The sequence below is a fragment of the Paramormyrops kingsleyae genome, chromosome 11, assembly GCF_048594095.1.
Source record: "Paramormyrops kingsleyae isolate MSU_618 chromosome 11, PKINGS_0.4, whole genome shotgun sequence".
In the NCBI taxonomy this organism is placed as follows: domain Eukaryota; kingdom Metazoa; phylum Chordata; class Actinopteri; order Osteoglossiformes; family Mormyridae; genus Paramormyrops; species Paramormyrops kingsleyae.
This window is the reverse complement of record NC_132807.1, coordinates 18,301,284-18,319,374: the sequence shown is the minus strand read 5'-3', so window position 1 is coordinate 18,319,374 and position 18,091 is coordinate 18,301,284. Positions and strand designations below refer to the sequence as shown.

Genomic DNA, 18,091 nt, shown 5'->3' with positions numbered 1-18,091 from the left:
AAGATTCAGGTTAGGATGTCAGCAACACATCAATAAATGCTACAGAAAATGTTACCACTGCAACAGTATCATAGTGTTAAAATTGGACTCTAATTATGTCCTGGAGAAATAATCATAGAAAGACATCACTGTACAGACACTGCATACCTGACACTGGATTTCAGTTCACATGTTGAATAACAAAAGGCTCCATGCATTAATGCATGATAGCATTAGAAGACAGACATCATATCAAACAGCTCACGCTGCCATAATTGTCATTCTAAACCTGGCCATTGATGACAGAGGGGTGATTTGTTTGCTGTTTCTGGGGCCCCACTCAAAAAGCTGCTTCCCTTCCAAACTGTTTCTAAACTAAATAAATAGCTTGCCAGTAAAGTGAGATGATCATAGTTAGCTAGCCAGTAAGCAGACCATGCTGCTTCAGTGTCTCCTAAATAAGGAACTGGTTTGCATATTACTTTGTGTAGTGACTGTTTGTGGCCATCAGGGGACAAATGAGTGGTTTGAGTGCTATTGTGCTATTGGAGTGAAGCATGGGCAAAAAAAAAAGAAAGGGTCAGTCAAACAATTACAGGCTTTTTAGGACACATCCATCCTAGATGCCAGTAGGAGGATGTTTAATAACACATGATGGACTAAACTTGGCTGACAGCCCCTACTGCGGGCTGCAGATAAACAGCCCTAATTTACTGGGTATGTTTCCAGTTATCGAGACACCACATGATAATACAGACTACAAAACCAGTGTCCCAAAACAATCCCATCACCCAGCCATAAAAACTGAGCTTGCCAACAGTAATTAAGCACAAGACAGAGTGAAAATATTAAAATGTAGAAACGCACGGCTGTTAATGATTGTGAACTGAACATTATGCCCTGATCACAGTGTTTGTATGAACCTTGTAGCATCACTGGCTACTTAACGAGAACCTTTGAAATTCGTATCATCTGGACATCTGCAGAATAATGCAGACAGCAAGTGGGTCTGACCTTCTCTGGTCCTGTCGTTGAGAAAAGCAGCCTGCAGACCGTTCAGCACCGTGGACAGCGACTCACCGGGGGTGGTTCAGCACCACGGACAGTGGGCAGCTAGCAGTTTCCTCTTGGCCCCACTTTCGCCCATCAGCACAGAGCCACACAGTTTATGTGCCCTGGGGGCGGCTCCAGCCAGGCAGCCACCCTCTACTAAACAAGCAGTCACGGAAAATGGCAGGGCTGTTGAGTTAACTAAATCCTTAATTATTCTCGTCCTTTAATATAATGTAATTACATGCTAGCTTTTGATTGATGTCATTTGTTTTTAACCGCAGTGTCTCCTTTCTCAGTATAAATGCTGAACCTTTACATTGCAATCAGCAAGAGTGAAAAAGAGGGAGACTCAGATAGAAAGGGGTGATTATTCCATCTGTCTCAGACCCTGAAGATAAGGGTCTGTTAGACACAGATAAGAGCCCATTCCTTCCCAGTGCAAATTTCCTCTCTGGGTATTACACACCTTATTCAGACACATTTATATTCCAATCCATCTTGCACACCAAAGAAATCAAACATGTTAAGGCTAATTGTCCCTTATGTAGCAGCACGGAGATGTGAATCATGACACGTCCATCTGGCCCTGATACACGAGCGCAGAGGAAGGAAGCTCACCGAGGAGACACTGCTCTCCTGCAGGAAAGTCCAGATGCAGACCCTGTCCTGTTGCCCAAGATACCGTGGGCATGGACGTCCCTCAGCGTAGCTCAGATCCTCCTACAATGCAGCCAATAGTGGTGCATGCAAGCAGGCTTAGAGACAAGGGTCCGGGCGGATTTATCAGCAGACTAAGACCGCAAAAACGAAGAAAAACTGGAAATAAACTGCACATCAAGTGGCCAGTCATGATGTGCAAATATTTACAGAAATGCTAATAGGCTATGCTTTGTTTCGTTGCCTTTCATACCATAAAGGTGCTTGTTATTATTATAAGACAAGGTCCTATTAAAATCATGTGACACGTTCAGGTAAAAACACGAACTTGTAGAAAACTTGGAAGGAGTTCTAATCTCTGCAGCAATGTTATAATTACTAAATGCCTATGAATGTTAAGTTTTTGCAGGTAGACATGCTGCACGTGCCTGTGATTAGGACCCTTTTGTCTGACTTTGGATGTCAAAAGCAGACAGAAATGTGAGTATGTATCCTAAAGGAGTCCAGAGGTCCACCCTGTTTCCAAAAATACACCCAGGCCTCCCTGCTTCTCTGCTAGTGGGTTAAGTTGAATTGAGGGAGTGTTTGGATCAGTTTTCACTTTCTCCCACAGGGGGCGCACTTGTTCTTTTTCAAAGCACGTAGAGGTGGATGGGATGTGAGCGGGGATAGTGAGAGAGTGTTGAAGTTCATCCAACAGAAGCAGCATTACAAACAGGTCTGGGTCTTACAAAAATATTTCCTAAGAAAATGACCGTGAGAGGTGGGGGTGGGTATCTTAGGAGGGGCTGTTAGCCAGAGACCCCCCCCCCCCTTATTCACCGCATCGCTTCCTCGGTACCATCATGGAAGTTCTGCGTTTTCTTCCTGGGCCTGGATCTCACGGCCGGATGCTGGTGCTCAAACCCACATCCTGCCGTAGCCCTTCCACACGCTGACATCAGCATAAGCGGTAAGTTACACGCGCCTGGTGCAGCTCCGCTCCCAAGTCACATGATGCAGCTCCCCGTCCTACATAGAAACCTTTTTATGGGAATTAATTTCAATCCTATGCAAAGCATGAACATTTAAATCCTCAACCCTGGCCCTATTAATAAAAATTTAAAGGCAAAAGTACTGTTGTGTAAAATAACACATACAGCAAACCTTTTGTACCATTCATCCAGGTACATTTGTCATGGTAGAAAAAACCATGATAAAAAAAACACCCCCGCCGCCCTTTGCAAAATGTATGTGGGGTCCCATTCATCCAACCGCTTATCCTGCTGGGGGGGGGTTTGGGGGCATGGAGATACTGTAGCCAATCACATTGCAGGGCACATACACACTAATTACCCAATGTACCATTATTATACATGTTATTATATGATTGATCTTTCAATTTCAATATCGAGGTATTGGGTTAGTAATATAAATGTATGCTTAGTAACATGAAATTCACTACTCCTGCAAAGACCTTCCATAGCTGTTTATCCAGTATATGGTCACAATGGCCTTGAAAGAAATGTGCAATTATGACCCCTGCAGTACTTGTTTCCAAGGGATATTGTGTGATTCCCACGGGTGCAAGTGACAGCAGTCTTATGCGGATTGACCGCGGCCCTTTAAAAACTCGCCGAGAGGAGCGTAAGGAAGTTTTCACGCTGCGCGCTCGTGTCCACCTTCGGGCCACCTCGCTTTTCATGCGCTTATCGTCTCGCATTTGCGGAGGCTTGGAATAATGCCGGGCTGTTCCGTGGTCCCGTCCGCCCGTGAAAGAAGCTGATGTAACCAGGGAAACGATTTAAGGAGCAAAGCTTGTCGCCTGCCTCTCAGCAAATGCACGCGTGCAGGGGAGGGATTGTGTGAATGCTTAGAGCCATTGTGTTTGAAGTGGATTGTATTAACGCTGCTCGTGTGAGAAGCGCAGCTGTTTGTTCATGAAAATCTGTGTTTGTCTGCAAAAGTTATTTATGGAAAAACCAAAGCAAATAGACTGACGGTAAAACTTCACTAAAAAATGACTTTATTAGTAAAACAAGATTTGTGCCAGTGACAGTCAGTAGATTCTGGAGAAGCAAAGGTTTTAATTGCACCTATAGGTCTTATTTCACCCTTAAATAAAGGGAAATTATTTCTATATTCATTTAAACTAATTATTTGCACTGAATGATGAGTTATGAATCACTGGCTCAGAGCACATTTCTTCAATGCTATAAAAATGTTTAAAGCCACAACCTATGCTCAGGGGCTCTTTAATGCGCCAGCTTTTCCGAACTGATATCCGGGGGCCCTGACTACAATTTTATTAAAATTTCAACAACTTTTTCCATTGCTACCCCCACTTGTTGTTGCCATGTATGTGGAATCAAGATAAACAGGAACCTCAGTGAGGAGCACGGCTTCGTTACTGAAGAGAACTTCACTGTTTTCCCTCATTCTCGACCCCCCCCCCTCCCCCTTCAGCTCTGTGATGTGCCACTAACCCTAACCGGACTCAAAACAATGGACAGCATCTACTTGTATTTCTCCAAACATCAACAAAATATATTTATTCCTGCAGGACTGTGTGACCATGACCTCCCACCAACCCCGTGCAACACATTATTAAAATTACAGGTCTGGGGGATGGGGGGGGGGGGCATGATAGCAGTGTTCCAAAATGGACAGATGGACGGAGGGACGGATGGACACACAAGCATACACTATATAGACAAAAGTATTGGGACACACCTCTCACTCACTGAATTCAGGTGTTTCATTCAGACCCATTGCCACAGGTGTATAAAATAAAGCACCTAACCATGCATTCAGGTTTGCAAACGTTTGTGAAAGAATGGATTGTTCTGAAGATCTCAGTGAATTCAAGCACGGTGCTGTCATAGGATGCCACCTTTGCAATAAGTCAGTTAACAAAATGTCTTCTCTGCTAGCAAGGTGGAAGGGTTTAGGGACAATAGAAACTTAGAGATGAAGTGGCCGACCATGTAAAGTAACAGAGCTGGGTCGCTGAGTCATGAGTCACACAGTGCGTAAAAGATACCAACGCTTGGTTGATTCAATAACTACAGGGTTCCAAACTTCCTCTGGGATTAACTCCAGCACAAATACTGTGCGCCAGGAGTTTCATGGAATGGGCTTCCATGGCCGAGCAGCTGCATGCAAGCCTCACATCACCAAGAGCAATGCCAAATGTCATGGAGTTCTGTAAAGTACGCTGCCATTTGCCCATGGTTGGACTGGGCCCTTTAGTTCGGGTGAAAGGAACTCTTAATGCTTCAGCGTATCCAGACATTTTGGACTATTTTATACTTCCAACTTTGTGGGAACAGTTTGAGGAAGGCCCTTTTCTCTTTCAGCGTGACTGTGCCCTAGTGCACAAAACAAGGTTCATAAAGACATGGTTGGGTGAGTTTGGTGTGGAAGAACTTGACTGGCCCCCATGAAGCCTTGACTTCAACCCCATCGAATACCTTTGGGATAAACTAGAATGGAGATTGCAAGCCAGGCCTTCACATCCAACATCAGTGCCTGACTTCACAAAAACTCTTCTGCATGAATGGGCAAGAATTCCCACAGACACACTCCATAAACTTATGGAAACCCTTCCCAGAAGAGTGGCAGCTGTTATAGCTCAAAGAGGGGTACAAATTCACATTGATGCCTATGGATTATAATGGGATGTCATAGAAGTTCCTGTGGGTGTAATGGCCAATTATCCCACTACACTATCCCACTGTTTGTTGTATATTTATACACAGGTAGGTCTAATTAGTAAAGAAAGCAGATCTTCCACAAACAGTTCAAGACAAATCAGCGACTTAGAGCCCTGTGTCTGCTGAGGAGCTTTACGTTAGAAGCAGCTGTCTGAGCTGCTGAAGTTAGCGCGCCGCAACCAAACTCACCTTTTAATTACCTCCCTCGTGTCATTCTGTTTTTTTTCTCTCTAATCCAGTTAAATCAAACTAATTAACTGACATTAGTTAATCACCTTTGTGCTGCGGAACCTTTCGAAATGTCACCCATGCACCCGTTTACGGCAGCCCGCAGTGGTAATGAGCCGAGCGACGGCAAGCGGTCCAGTTTGCCTTATTACATCAATAGCCGGGCGTCCTTTGACATCGCTAGAGCGGCTAAAGGCCATGCGGCAGATTGGATTGACGGGCTGAAGCTAGTTGACATAACCCCCCGCTAGCAGCGCTGGGGAAGCCCGAGCCCCCTGGCAGGAGAGACCGATCGTATCCCGATATTCTGAACACACAATTTACACTAGAACACCATCAACTTTGAAGGGCACCGCCAGGCACCAAACATCAAAAGTGTGTCAAAACGTGTTCAGTGACAAATGTTTATGAATTAATTCAAGGCATGAACAACAGGAAATGCATTCAAGATTTAAACCATAGAAATCGTGCGTCCACACATATTTCAGTAGCATATATAAGCGGGCGGTGTGGATCATTCATTATTTTCATGTGGTTTATTATATGAACACTGTTATAGGAAGTTTGCTCAGTTTCTAGGGATGTAACTGACTGAGGGGCGGTTTCGCACTTATTGTTATTTTTGGTGTTTTATGGTGAGTCATAAGAAAGACGAAACCCGCGCTTCCTTCTTGCGTGTAAATGAAAGAGGTGTGCTTTTGGGGTGTGTAGGGGGTGATGCAAAAGGGGCGGGAGGGAGTGCCCCAATAGCGCCCAGCATGAAAGCTCTGTGCCGAAAGGATGTGCGAACAGGCAGCGCGCTACTGCAGGGACGGCGTCCACAAGCTGATCAACAAAGAACAGCCTAAACTTCGGGGTCGGGACACCGGAGAGCTTCCCAGACCCGGAGCCCAGGACGGTCAGACGGCAGCGGCTGCGCAGTCCGGAGGGATAGACGGGCTCGTCCGCTGGATAGTCACCAAGATGAGCGACAATAAGAGCGTCTCTTCCCGGGAGTGGGTGAAAGAAGAGGTAGCACAGGAGCAGTTTTTCACCCAAGAGCCCCGGAAAGGGATCTCCGTGATCTTGGATGTAGGTGTTTCGTGTAATATTACTTATGCGTAATAATTTTAAATTAACTGCAACTCGGGTAGCCTGCAATAAGTAACACCCATGCGCATTTTATATCTGTGCCGAAAAGCGAGCTTTATTTCATTAACTGCACCACCAGGGTAATATGAAGTAGAGATATCCATGAATCTTCTTGCAATGTGTCTGATCTTCTGCTGCGGCACGATGCCGAGTAATTAAACTAATAAAACACGTCCGCTCACTTTAAAACTTTCTGATGAGCGACTGATGGGCGCCGGGCTGCTGTCCACTTCTGGTTTTAAAATTTAAACCGCTTTTATTATTTAACCTTAAAGAACTGTGCTCTGTATTGTCTTTAAGCTCGAGAAGTAGCTCCTTATTATACAGACGTAATCTGTTTTTTCATGATTTATTACTGATGCTTAAAACCTGTTCGGTTCGGGTGCCGTATAGACTGTATTGACTGTATTGACTGTATTGGCCATTGATAATATGAATGAAAGTATTAGGCTACTTCAGTCTTAGCTAGTGCATGAGTCTTACCTACTTTTAAAAGCTTGGTGTAACGTGGTTACTATAAGTTATGAAGTGAAATCGTGGAATGGCATTTCTTCTCAAGTTTAAATGCATTGGAATATTGTGATTAAGCTGGCGGTTTAGTATTGCTTTGTAATAGGCTGTACCAGATATTCTGCGCTGGCATTTAAACCAGAGCAATACAAATATGTACTGGGCAGCTGGGTGATTACCGAGAGGCGCAGCGTGTTCAGAGGGTGCAGCTACAGTAATTCGGTAAGTATGCTGCAGCGCTCTGCATTTCGCCCCGAGTGTCTGCCATGAGTGCCCGGCCGTCCCTGCGCGCTCGATCGCTGCGTTATCCTGCGCGGTTCACCTGTGTGCACACGCATTACCGAAGTCCATGGTGCACGCACACACATACGTGAAGCAAAAAGAAATTCTCAGAAGAACACTTCGGACGATCTGCTCCCCATCTATCTGCTCAGGATGATAACCGGGACGCGCCACCCCGAAGCAGGCAGATTGCGCTTCGCTGCGGCGGTGCTCTGAAGGATGCGCTTGGTTGGGTCTCAGCCTCCTACTGTACATCTCACTGCAGCTGCATTTTAGGGGGGTTATTTAGAGGTTTCTATTTGAAGACATATACTTCATTGTTCGAAAGAAACTAATATAGGCTACTAATATCGTTTATAACAGTGCTCTACCAAAGAACAGCACTAAAAGTGGTACCAATGTTTTTTTTTACCCCATGTTTAAAAAAGAAGCCGTTATTCTATGTCCGTATTGCACACACCCACGTCGGTATACAGCATATTTATCTCTTCCTATAATCACTGACTCAACAAAAGGAATTTTTGCTTATTTTATCTGACAGAGTTATTCCGTTTTTATGTCCTGCATACTTTTTGCTCATGTTCTCTGCACCCCTCCCATGGCTGTTTCTTATGCCGATTTCTTATTTTTAATCTCTGAGTTGCTTTTAATTGTCACAGGGAGGAAATACGTGTTTCTGCCCACATGCGTGCTGAATGAGGCAACGGTAGCGAACTGCTGTTATGCAACGTGTCCTCTGCCTGCTGAGACTCATTCATTGTTAATGACACAGGGGGAAAAAAAAGCACAGCTTTTTGCAGCCTCTTCTGTTTCGGCCCCAACTTCGGCCTAAGCATCAGCTTCAGGTCTGGTGTGCGCTCAGCTTCAGCTTGATCTTTAGTTTCAACATGTCACAGTTTCATTTTCAGTGTGTTTCAGCTACAGGCTTAATTACGGCTTTCAGACAGTGGGTACCATCTCCAGCGTTAATAATGCTGACTGCCGCCCGCGTTTTCGCCTCATTTCCACCTCTTTTGGGGCATTTGTCTAATCCGTCTCCCAGTCCTCGCTCCGCCTCTTTTCATCATTTATGGTCTCAACTACGGCTCCAGCGTGATTCACTCATCCCTCGTCTTCGTTTTTTTCCCCCACAGTTGTGCTGATTTGCATGAAATATGTAACTGATCCCAAAGCAATCACGCCGCACATGCGGCTCCAGCTACAGCTGCGCCCCAGAGATTATTTCCATACGCTTCTTTCACCCTGATTCCCCTTTATATGCGTCTGCCTCATCTTTGACAGTAACTTCACATCATATACGTCCAGCCATCAGATGCGACTATAGCGCACAGTGATTTCCCTATAATCATCTCCGTATCTGCTGCAATAATCGTCAATATATTCCCAGATGGCAGGTTTCTATAAGTACCTTGCAGGTGTGTTAGCTGTAGATCCGAAAACCCAACCTGTTATGTGCAAGAGAGCGCAGTCAAATACACGTGCATAAATATAAAAATAAAATTTCTTCATCCGGAACAAATTGCAATCTATACTGTGTAAATATCATCTTTTGGCAGCTTTCATTAGAGAAGGCATAGACATCTTCTAAATTGAAACGTTAAATATCAGCATACTGAAGTACATCCGATCTCTATCAGAAACCATCAGCGAGTATATATATGGTTTACATGACTCCAGCTGAAAAAGAATTATGTCATTAAACACGTTTTATTGCGGTGAGTTCAGTCGTCTGCGTTACATCCGATATTCGGCAATGGCACATAAAGCGAATTTATTAATGTCTTGCAGCAGCAGTAAAAATATTCTCCAATCCTTTAAACCAAAGTATTTTATCATCTGCGGAAACTGTATAGTATCCTTAAATGACAAAAAGCCACTCTTGACTGAACGACGTCGGACCAGGCGTTTTCAGTTATTGCATTAATAAAATGTCATAAAAGAAGCATATAACTGACATGAAAAGCTCTTTGTGGGCTAGGAAGCTGCATAAATTAAGGAAATGGCTCCTTTAATAGTCATTTAGGTTTCATTTCCTATACATAAAGTGACACCATTTTCGGAGCTGCACCTTCCAGTCTCTCCTATTTCTGTTAATGATCTCTAACCATGCTTTGGTTTAGTTATCATTTGATACACCCCCTAAAGGTGGTAAATAACCATTAAGTGTGCCTTGTTTTTGCTGACAACCTTGGAGACTCTGAGAATTTTATTTGCCTAATATTCTTTTATTTGAGGTTTGTCGTATTACTAGTTCTCATTCATATCTACACTCTCAGAAATAATGGTAGATATTTGTACCTTTGCTTGTCACTGGGGCTGTACCCTTGTAATTATACCTTTTAAGGTACAGAAATGGACTTTGAGGAATATCCAAAAGGTACGAACAGCATTAATGTACCATCAATGGTATAGAAATGTTCCTCAGAGTCCATTTCTTTAACTTAAAAGGGGTACAATTACCTACAGCTAAGGGTGCAATTGGCAGACCCTTGAGGGCTCAGCCACAGTGACAAAGGTACAAATATTTAACCTTTTTTTCTGAGAGAGTGTATGTCACTGTTAACAAACAATCATGGTGATAATGAAGGTATATATTAATCCTGGATCAGCCCTCGTTAGTTGTGTGCCATGCTGGTTATTAACAATCATCAATCTACTCGGCATGTTGTGAATTCCCTGTGACTCACCCCGCACTTCCATTATTTACCTTGTGCACGTTTTCACAAGACATGGATCTGCTGTAATTTATGATGAACTTTCTATGTCTTGCTAATCGTGGGCATTTGTTTTCTTCTTTCCAGATTTTTAGAAGAGCTGATAAAGACGGTGAGTGTGTTTCTTGCATATTCAATTCCCTGTCTATCAGGATTCAGTAACATCTAATTCTAAGCCAGTTGATAATGAAATCAATTAGCATAATACTGTTTAAAAAGTGGTTGTGGTTGTAACTGGACTCTTATTATATTCCGGTTTTATCTCCCCCGATAGCATTTACATGCAAATTAGATGTTAAGTAACATCAACCACAGACTCCTTCAAAAGATGCCTTTACCCACTTCAGCTAATAATTCTGGTTATTAAATATAATTAAGAACAACATCATTGTAGCTGTTTTAGGGCTGTGATCTTTTCAGTCGTTTGTGTTGATTAATGTCCCACAAAACAGAAACTTTGATGTTACTTTCTCAGGTCCTCATTTGTGTTATTGCTCTCTGAAGCTTCTTTCGTTCCTCCATCCTACTTCTCCATTGATTGAGAAGTTACACTCTTTCATTCTTTGCTTGGGGGCCTGGTCTATGAGGCTGGCTTCTGTTCTCTTCAAATTAGTTTGGAAAACAGTTGCGGTCCTCTTTGTTTCTGCATGGATGCAATCAATGGAAACATTGTGAGTTTGTGACCAAATGAGACCAGTAATGACCAGGATGGCAGATGGTCTCCAAGATGGGGCCGTACTTTGCCCTCTGGTAAGGGTACCATCACTGCTCAAACTCACCCCTTCCTTCCTTTTTAATCTTCGATTGGTCCTCTCTAAAGCTCATGTGGTCAATGTCTTCATAGACACATGGCCAGTGATGGAGGCTTGGTCGGCTTATTTTAGCCTCCAGACACTAGCAGGTATGTAGGGACGCTTCATGGAGGAGACGGGATGCAGGGTGATGAGGTGAGGTGACGTGTACGTGCGGCTGGGGGGGCACTATGTCAAGGCTGAGGTGCCGACAGTGTTGCCACGAGTGAGGAGCAGGTTACATCAGGAGCTATCTTGGGTATGTCTGAGAATATCCAGCTGATTCGTGTAGGCATCCTCACTTATCTCTTTGGGAGCAGGGTGCAGCTGCTGTGGGTGATCGCGGGGGGAGGCGGGCCATTGGGTTTAGTCGTGTGCGGCCCTCATGCCAAAATCTCGTGTACCCTGAACTGGTTGTCATGGGTGACACTCTATGGACCTCATACCAGGGCTGGCAATACTGCTCTCGCTGTCATTCAAATATTGACGATTTAAAGGTTTTAATATCTTTGCGTAATGCACAGTGAGATTATGTTAGTGACATTTTAAGCAAATAATATATACTAGAGGTAAAGAATATATAAAAGACATAAGCTATATAGGTCAACTGTTTCAGTCCAACACAAGAGCGTCATGCTTGTTTTCTGCCAAATGATTTCATGAAAAGTCCTGTTGCCAGACTGCGGTGGGTATCTCCGTGCAGCAGAGGTGGAGAGTGCAGTGACTGCACGCTTCCTGTGAGGGCGCTGCTCTCCCCAGATGGAGCTGGTGCTTATTGGACCACTGGTCTCTTTGCCTGAAACCCCAGAGCTCCTATAGGGTCACACACAGACACAGCATCCAATCACATGTGAGATGCACACACAAACACACACACACACACAAACACACACAGGCACAAGAATTAAAAACCCAAGAGCTTTATATGCTTTTTAAGCTTGTGGGCCATTATCTTTATGGAGATTCAGTAACTTTGCTGAGCTTGAAAAGGAGTTATCTTTTAGGATAATCACGTAAGTGCAGTACTTTGTGTTTGTGGCAGACAGACTTGCAGAAATGCACACACCCCTTCACCTCCCCCCCCCCTTTTGGCAGACAAAGGGAGCCCTATTGGCTGAACTCCAAACCCTGCGCTTGTCTTCCTCTTTTAGAACCCGTTGGTGGTTGGTGGTAGACTTCTTTTCTGCCATGAGGGAAGCCTGGGTTTGACTCCCAGCCAAGGGCTGTTCCTGAACTCAGGGGCTGCATCCCTTGAAGGCTGCATTCGGATACTGAATGTGTCACAGTGGTGCGATGAGGCTGTCCCATTTTCAAGTCTCCTTCAAATATAATTTAGAAATGCATCCTTCTTCTGCAGGGTCGAGAAAGATCCATTCAATGGATCCTTCACATCCTAACATCCCAAGATTCATTGCGTAGAGCAAAAGTGGGCATGTCCCAGATAGGCGATAGAATTGGCGCTTCGTGACTCAAGGGTAAGGGGCCGGGGGATAGCTGGTGATGCAAAGAGGAAGCTATCTGTAGTCCAGACTGACCCATTTGACAATGCTATCCATTTGAGTTTCAAAGAAACTCAAACTACAAAGGCTACACCTTCCTAGACTGCATCCCATGTGTTTGTGGCTGAACACCGGATGTCTTCCTCTTTATGAAGGCGCTGTGTAGCTCAGTGGGTTAGGACTCTATGCATGTGATTGGAAGGGCACCAGTTTTAATCCCAGGCTCAGCAGAGTGATGTCACCATTGGGCCCCTGAGAAAGGCCCTTAACCCCTAACTGCTCCAGGGACTGACCCTGCTTTCTCAAAAATGTACATTGGGTAATTAATTTTGTTAAATAAATAAAATGTAACGTTGCTGTGAGAAGTGTTCAGCTGGGACTTTCCTGTGGTTGTGCGCTTTGTGACGAGAGGTGTGTCTGCTCTGTGTGTATGCAGTCATGTGACCCCCCATCCTGGTTACATGATCGCTGTGTGTCCTGGGGTCATCGAGAGGGGACATGGAGCAGAAGGTGACTGTCCTTCTCCAGCAGGAGAAATCAGCAGGAGAAAAAAGTGTCATTTTGAGAGAAATTAGTGAAATGACACTCACCTGAGCACAGTGTTCTCTCCACATTCTTGTCTTTCCTTCTTTTTTTTTCTTTTGGACGTTTAAAGAATATTCTGGATAGTGGTGCTTTCGAAGGTCACGGTCACTCTCAGGAGCGGCAAAGTGAGCCTAATGCTGTACTTTAATGCTATTCCTATTCCTACCTGCCCACCTCCCCCCCCCCAAGCCCCCAGATTAATGTTATTTGTGTTTTTTGAGTTTTCCTTTTATTTGCATGAAACAAATTCTTGAAGAATTATTATCCCCAGGGGAAAAATGAAATAAAAGAGGTGATATTATTTTTTTCTGACTAGAAAAAAAATCCTCTGAGAATATGTTCCTGTTTTGCATCACATATATATTTATGATATCCATGAGAAGTTGCTGTTCAACACCACAGGGGAGAAGAGAAACAGGGGGAGGTACGCTTGAGGATGGGGGATGGGGGGAGCTTGGTCTCCATGGATACATGTAGTAGAAAATACTTACTTCTAAAGGCTGCCATTTGATAAGAAAGAGGTCGATCTGCTTTCTGTCTAAATGTCTTGGTCTTTCCATCAAAGACGCTGGAGGTCAGCGAGAGAGGCAGGGCTCCTGCATAGGACCAGCCGCTTTTATAATCGGAAACAAAAGCATGTAGAGGATGGCGCCAGATACGGTATGCTGGTCATTAATAGTTAAGGTTCCTCTCTTCTGTGTGACACAGTCTGCTGGTCATTAATAGTTAAGGTTCCTCTCTTCTGTGTGACACAGTCTGCTGGTCATTAATAGTTAAGGTTCCTCTCTTCTGTGTGACACAGTCTGCTGGTCATTAATAGTTAAGGTTCCTCTCTTCTGTGTGACACAGTCTGCTGGTCATTAATAGTTAAGGTTCCTCTCTTCTGTGTGACACAGTCTGCTGGTCATTAATAGTTAAGGTTCCTCTCTTCTGTGTGACACAGTCTGCTGGTCATTAATAGTTAAGGTTCCTCTCTTCTGTGTGACACAGTCTGCTGGTCATTAATAGTTAAGGTTCCTCTCTTCTGTGTGACACAGTCTGCTGGTCATTAATAGTTAAGGTTCCTCTCTTCTGTGTGACACAGTCACTGGCTTCTGAGGCAGTCAGCAGAAGTCTCTATCCAGAGTGCCCCGAGGCCTGAGAGGGATCTTAAGCATTGGGCAATCTCAGCTCTGATTACCCTGTCTGCCTTGGATACCCCACTGTTGGTGGGTGAGGTAGGCAGAGAACGGGCCGAGAGCTGCTTCCCAGGTCAACTGACCTCTAGAAGCTTCTCCCTCAAAAGCTTTCAGCTACTCTTAACCTTGTACGTTAATGCAGCACAAATCCTGTAATCCTCGCGGAACTTCCAGTGTGTAATAAGATGTCTATTTCAGGCACATTCCTGTTTATTTCATTCCATTGCCCATATGCCCAGCTGTATTTTTTTTAATGTGTTTATAACTGTACTTTTCTGTCTTAAGTCCATGTCTCAATATGTCGTGTTTAAATGTCTTGCATATTCTGTTTATTCCTGTTTCGTTGCACCACAACAAACTAGATCGAAATTTGAATTATTCACGCCTCATACAGCTGAAGATGACCGCAAAGGTAATTAGGGTTTGATTTTGACGGGGGCTCACTCATCCTGCCCCGGGGCTCAGCGCCGCCCCCCAGTGGCAGAGGGGCTTCACCACACCCCGAGCTGCAGGCCATCTGTTTGCGGTGCAGTCAGCGTCGCAGCTTGTGGGTGATGGAGCGGGAGGCACACAGGTCGGCGTCGCTCTGGGCGAGAATCAAACGCCCGACCCACAATGCATCACTGTTTACAGCTGGGTATTATACAGCAGCTCGGCATATGGGGCAGGGAAGGGAAAATGGAGCTCAGGGTGTCACGCCGTCAGGGTTAGGGACCAAGGTGCCGTGTGATTAAAGTCGGAGCCAGTGGCGCAGTGCTGGGGCTGATCAGTGAAGCGAGTCTCACCGTTAAAATTCACAATTCCCCTCAGCTGATTTACTGACCTATAGAGTGATCACTTTCTGATGAGCTTGTGTTTTTACTGATTGAAAATGTGTGGTGATGGAAGGCTTGAGTTATGAGTTTTGTAACCTTACTGGAACGATCAATATTATTTTATTTTTATTCTCGATTCATCAAATTGTTAAATTGTGTGAAGTGGGGGATTACATTTTTAGAGATTTAATCCGGAATCCTCAATAGGTTTAAATCTGAGAATGGGTGTTCTACTCTTTGGAAAAGGGTCTAAATTTAATCTTAATTCTGAAAACTGCCATCTTTTAAAATGAATGAAAGCATGTGAACTAGGTCCAGTAAAGATACAGCTTAAAGAATTAAGCAGGCTGATGTTTAATGGGGTAAATGTGGACGCTAACCTAACCTAACACTGACCTAACACTAACTTCCTGTAAAAGGTTATCGTGGTCTCCATATCAACGTGGGATTGGGTGCTTTATTCCATTTCTGTTCGTTTCCAGTGCTGATCTAAAACACAGACAGCTCAGCACTAATGTCCCGCAAACATAAGAGAGGGAACCAGGAGATCGAGCGCAGGGAATACGCAGGAGGGACTGCCAGAGCTTTCAGGCGTGGCAAGAGAAGCGCATTTTCAGAGCTGAAGCTATTTTCATGCTGCATTGACTTTGGTTAATAGTAAATTTGTGGGTGTATGTAATAGACCGTGACCTCTGGAGATCCAGGTCTGTGCACATCCCAAAGTCTTTCAGCCGTGCGAAAGCGCTAACCGCTATGCTACAGCATATATGATTCTCAGCAGAGTGTGTAGACCGTGGGAATTGCAGGTGGTGGCTTCACCTCGGCCTCGCCCTCTGCTCGGCCCGCATGGCACTAATGAGGGTCGTGACCTCGTCCCCTTTAGCTTGACCGTATCCCTTGGAGGTCTGATCCCTGCCCCCCCCAACACACACATACACAAACACACCATTCCTTCTTCTTAGAGAACAACTCTCTTCATGTCAAGAGAAAGTGCCAGAAGTTCCGCCGGAAATCCGTCATGTTGTTAAGCTGCGCATGTTGATGTAGCGTCACTCTCAGCTGAGATGAAACCTCCTTAAACATCAGTACCCGACTTTTGCTCCAGAGGTGCTCTGATCGTCCAGGAGGTGGATAGTTTCCCACAGGGGCAGTAACTTTTTAAATGAATGTGTTCATTTGGTTGAACATAGCAGTTGCTCCCGTTTTTTGTAACCAATTCAATCTAGCACATATATGTCCAGCGCCCTCTTGTGTCCTGGGGGTCTTTGGTGGTGCAGAACTTAGATTCATTATTGCGTATGTAGATTAATCTGAGGCTTTCCAATGTGTTCCTACCAAGGAAGGTGGTGGAGATTTAGTGAAAATCATTGTGTTTTTACTTAATGAGTTCTGCACTCCGGTCCTTATTGCCCCCCCCCCCCCCCCCCCCCACCCATGCAGTCTAGGTGTGGGGAGGATGAGGCCCATCTCTCATGGAGCCTGTGCCCCACCAGGCGACAGAGGACACTTATCTGCCAGCTGTTGTGAAGCATGTTGGGGATTAAGAGGCGAATCGATCAGCTGTGCAGTTATGAAATTATATTGAAAGTTATCTTGCGGAAACGATTATATAAGAATTTAGGGCTGACATTGTCACGGAGTTTTTCCCAGTGCTTACTGGTGATGTGGATGCTGTTCGTGACCGTGTGGCCCTTCTGTGGTTTTCGGTCCTTCTAACACGTGGCTCCCTTCGCTGAATCGCCTGGGGCGGCCTCAAGCTCTGCAGCGACCTGCCGTGAAGGATGCTGTGCTGGTGGCATGCCAGCTTGAGCTGGCCGCTGTCCCCATTTCTCGCGGCTGGGCAGCTCCCAGAAGGCCGAGCTCCACCTCCGTGTGGCTCAGATTTACATCCTGAGCCCGGGCCCTTATTGATTACTCCTCATCGCTCTCGTGATTTATGATCTCTTTGGAGTGAGCGGCTGGAAGCCTGTTCCTGAGCCCGTGGTCTGATTTCCTCCAGCAGGATGGGGAGTTTAGGCTCAGCGGTGGCTGCTAACTTTTGACAGAACACCCTGCTGTGGTCAGCAGCCAGGTGATGTGACTGACATGTCATGTGATTGTGACATGAGCAAGTCAGCCATCTATGTCCTCCTCTTAGGTGGGGGGGGGGAGGCTGTAATTGTTGTAATCTTGCCAAGCAGGGGATTTTTCTCAGCTACCAATGGGGTCCAAAAAAGGTATTCTGTGAGGGAAAATTGGGGGGGGGGTAGATCATGAAAACAACATCATTGTATCCAGAAGCCTTCAAGGACACACTCCCCTTTCCTCTCGTATGATTCGTTTTTTTTTTCCACCATAAGACCTGAATCTATAATTATAAATACAGTTTTGCAGCTTCAAGCCTGAGCAGAATGATGAATATTTCCATTCCCTGACATACAGTAACTTACATTGTTGGGGGATCCAGTGACTCAGGGGAGGATCATTAGCATTCTGTGCATTAGCATCTAGTATATTAGCATCCCGCTCATTAGCATCCCACTTCTGCTAGTCCTTGAGGCTGTGTTGGGGAGCGACTGAGTGTCTATAGTGTGTCCAGCTGCACACATACAGTGCACACATTCAGCTGCAGGTTTTTTGACAGCCTCTAGTTTGTTAATAGCTAATTGTGTAATCATCTAAAGTAATTGTATATCTTTCAGCATGTAGTACAGATCCAGTAAACAGTGATACCTGATATGCATTCAATTGTGGCATTCAAATCCAGTTTTTGTATTGGGGGGGTGGTGAGTGGTTAAATTGGGTTAGGTGTGTGAGCAGAAGGTTACAATATGGCTGCCCCTACGCTCAAAGCCCAGGCTTCACTTTCAGCCCTGTGTGTGTGTGTCTATCTGTATATGAAAGCAAGCCTTCCAATGTACTTGCACAAATGGCAAATAAAGCTTCATCTTTTCTGTCAGTAGCAGTCAGTCGTGACTGGAATCGTAGGAACATC

General features: G+C 44.9%; 1 protein-coding gene across 1 annotated transcript in view; it reads left to right on the top strand.

Moving 5' to 3' along the window:
- The first annotated feature begins 6,352 nt into the window (after positions 1-6,352).
- Positions 6,353-18,091, top strand: part of LOC111846503 (N-terminal EF-hand calcium-binding protein 2-like) — a 38,426-nt gene continuing 26,687 nt past the window's right edge. Inside the window, exons 1-2 of the mRNA XM_023816724.2 lie at positions 6,353-6,683; positions 10,337-10,361. Coding sequence (XP_023672492.2) covers positions 6,393-6,683; positions 10,337-10,361 — 316 coding nt within the window. The 5' untranslated portion in view covers positions 6,353-6,392. The remainder of the gene's footprint in view (positions 6,684-10,336; positions 10,362-18,091) is intronic.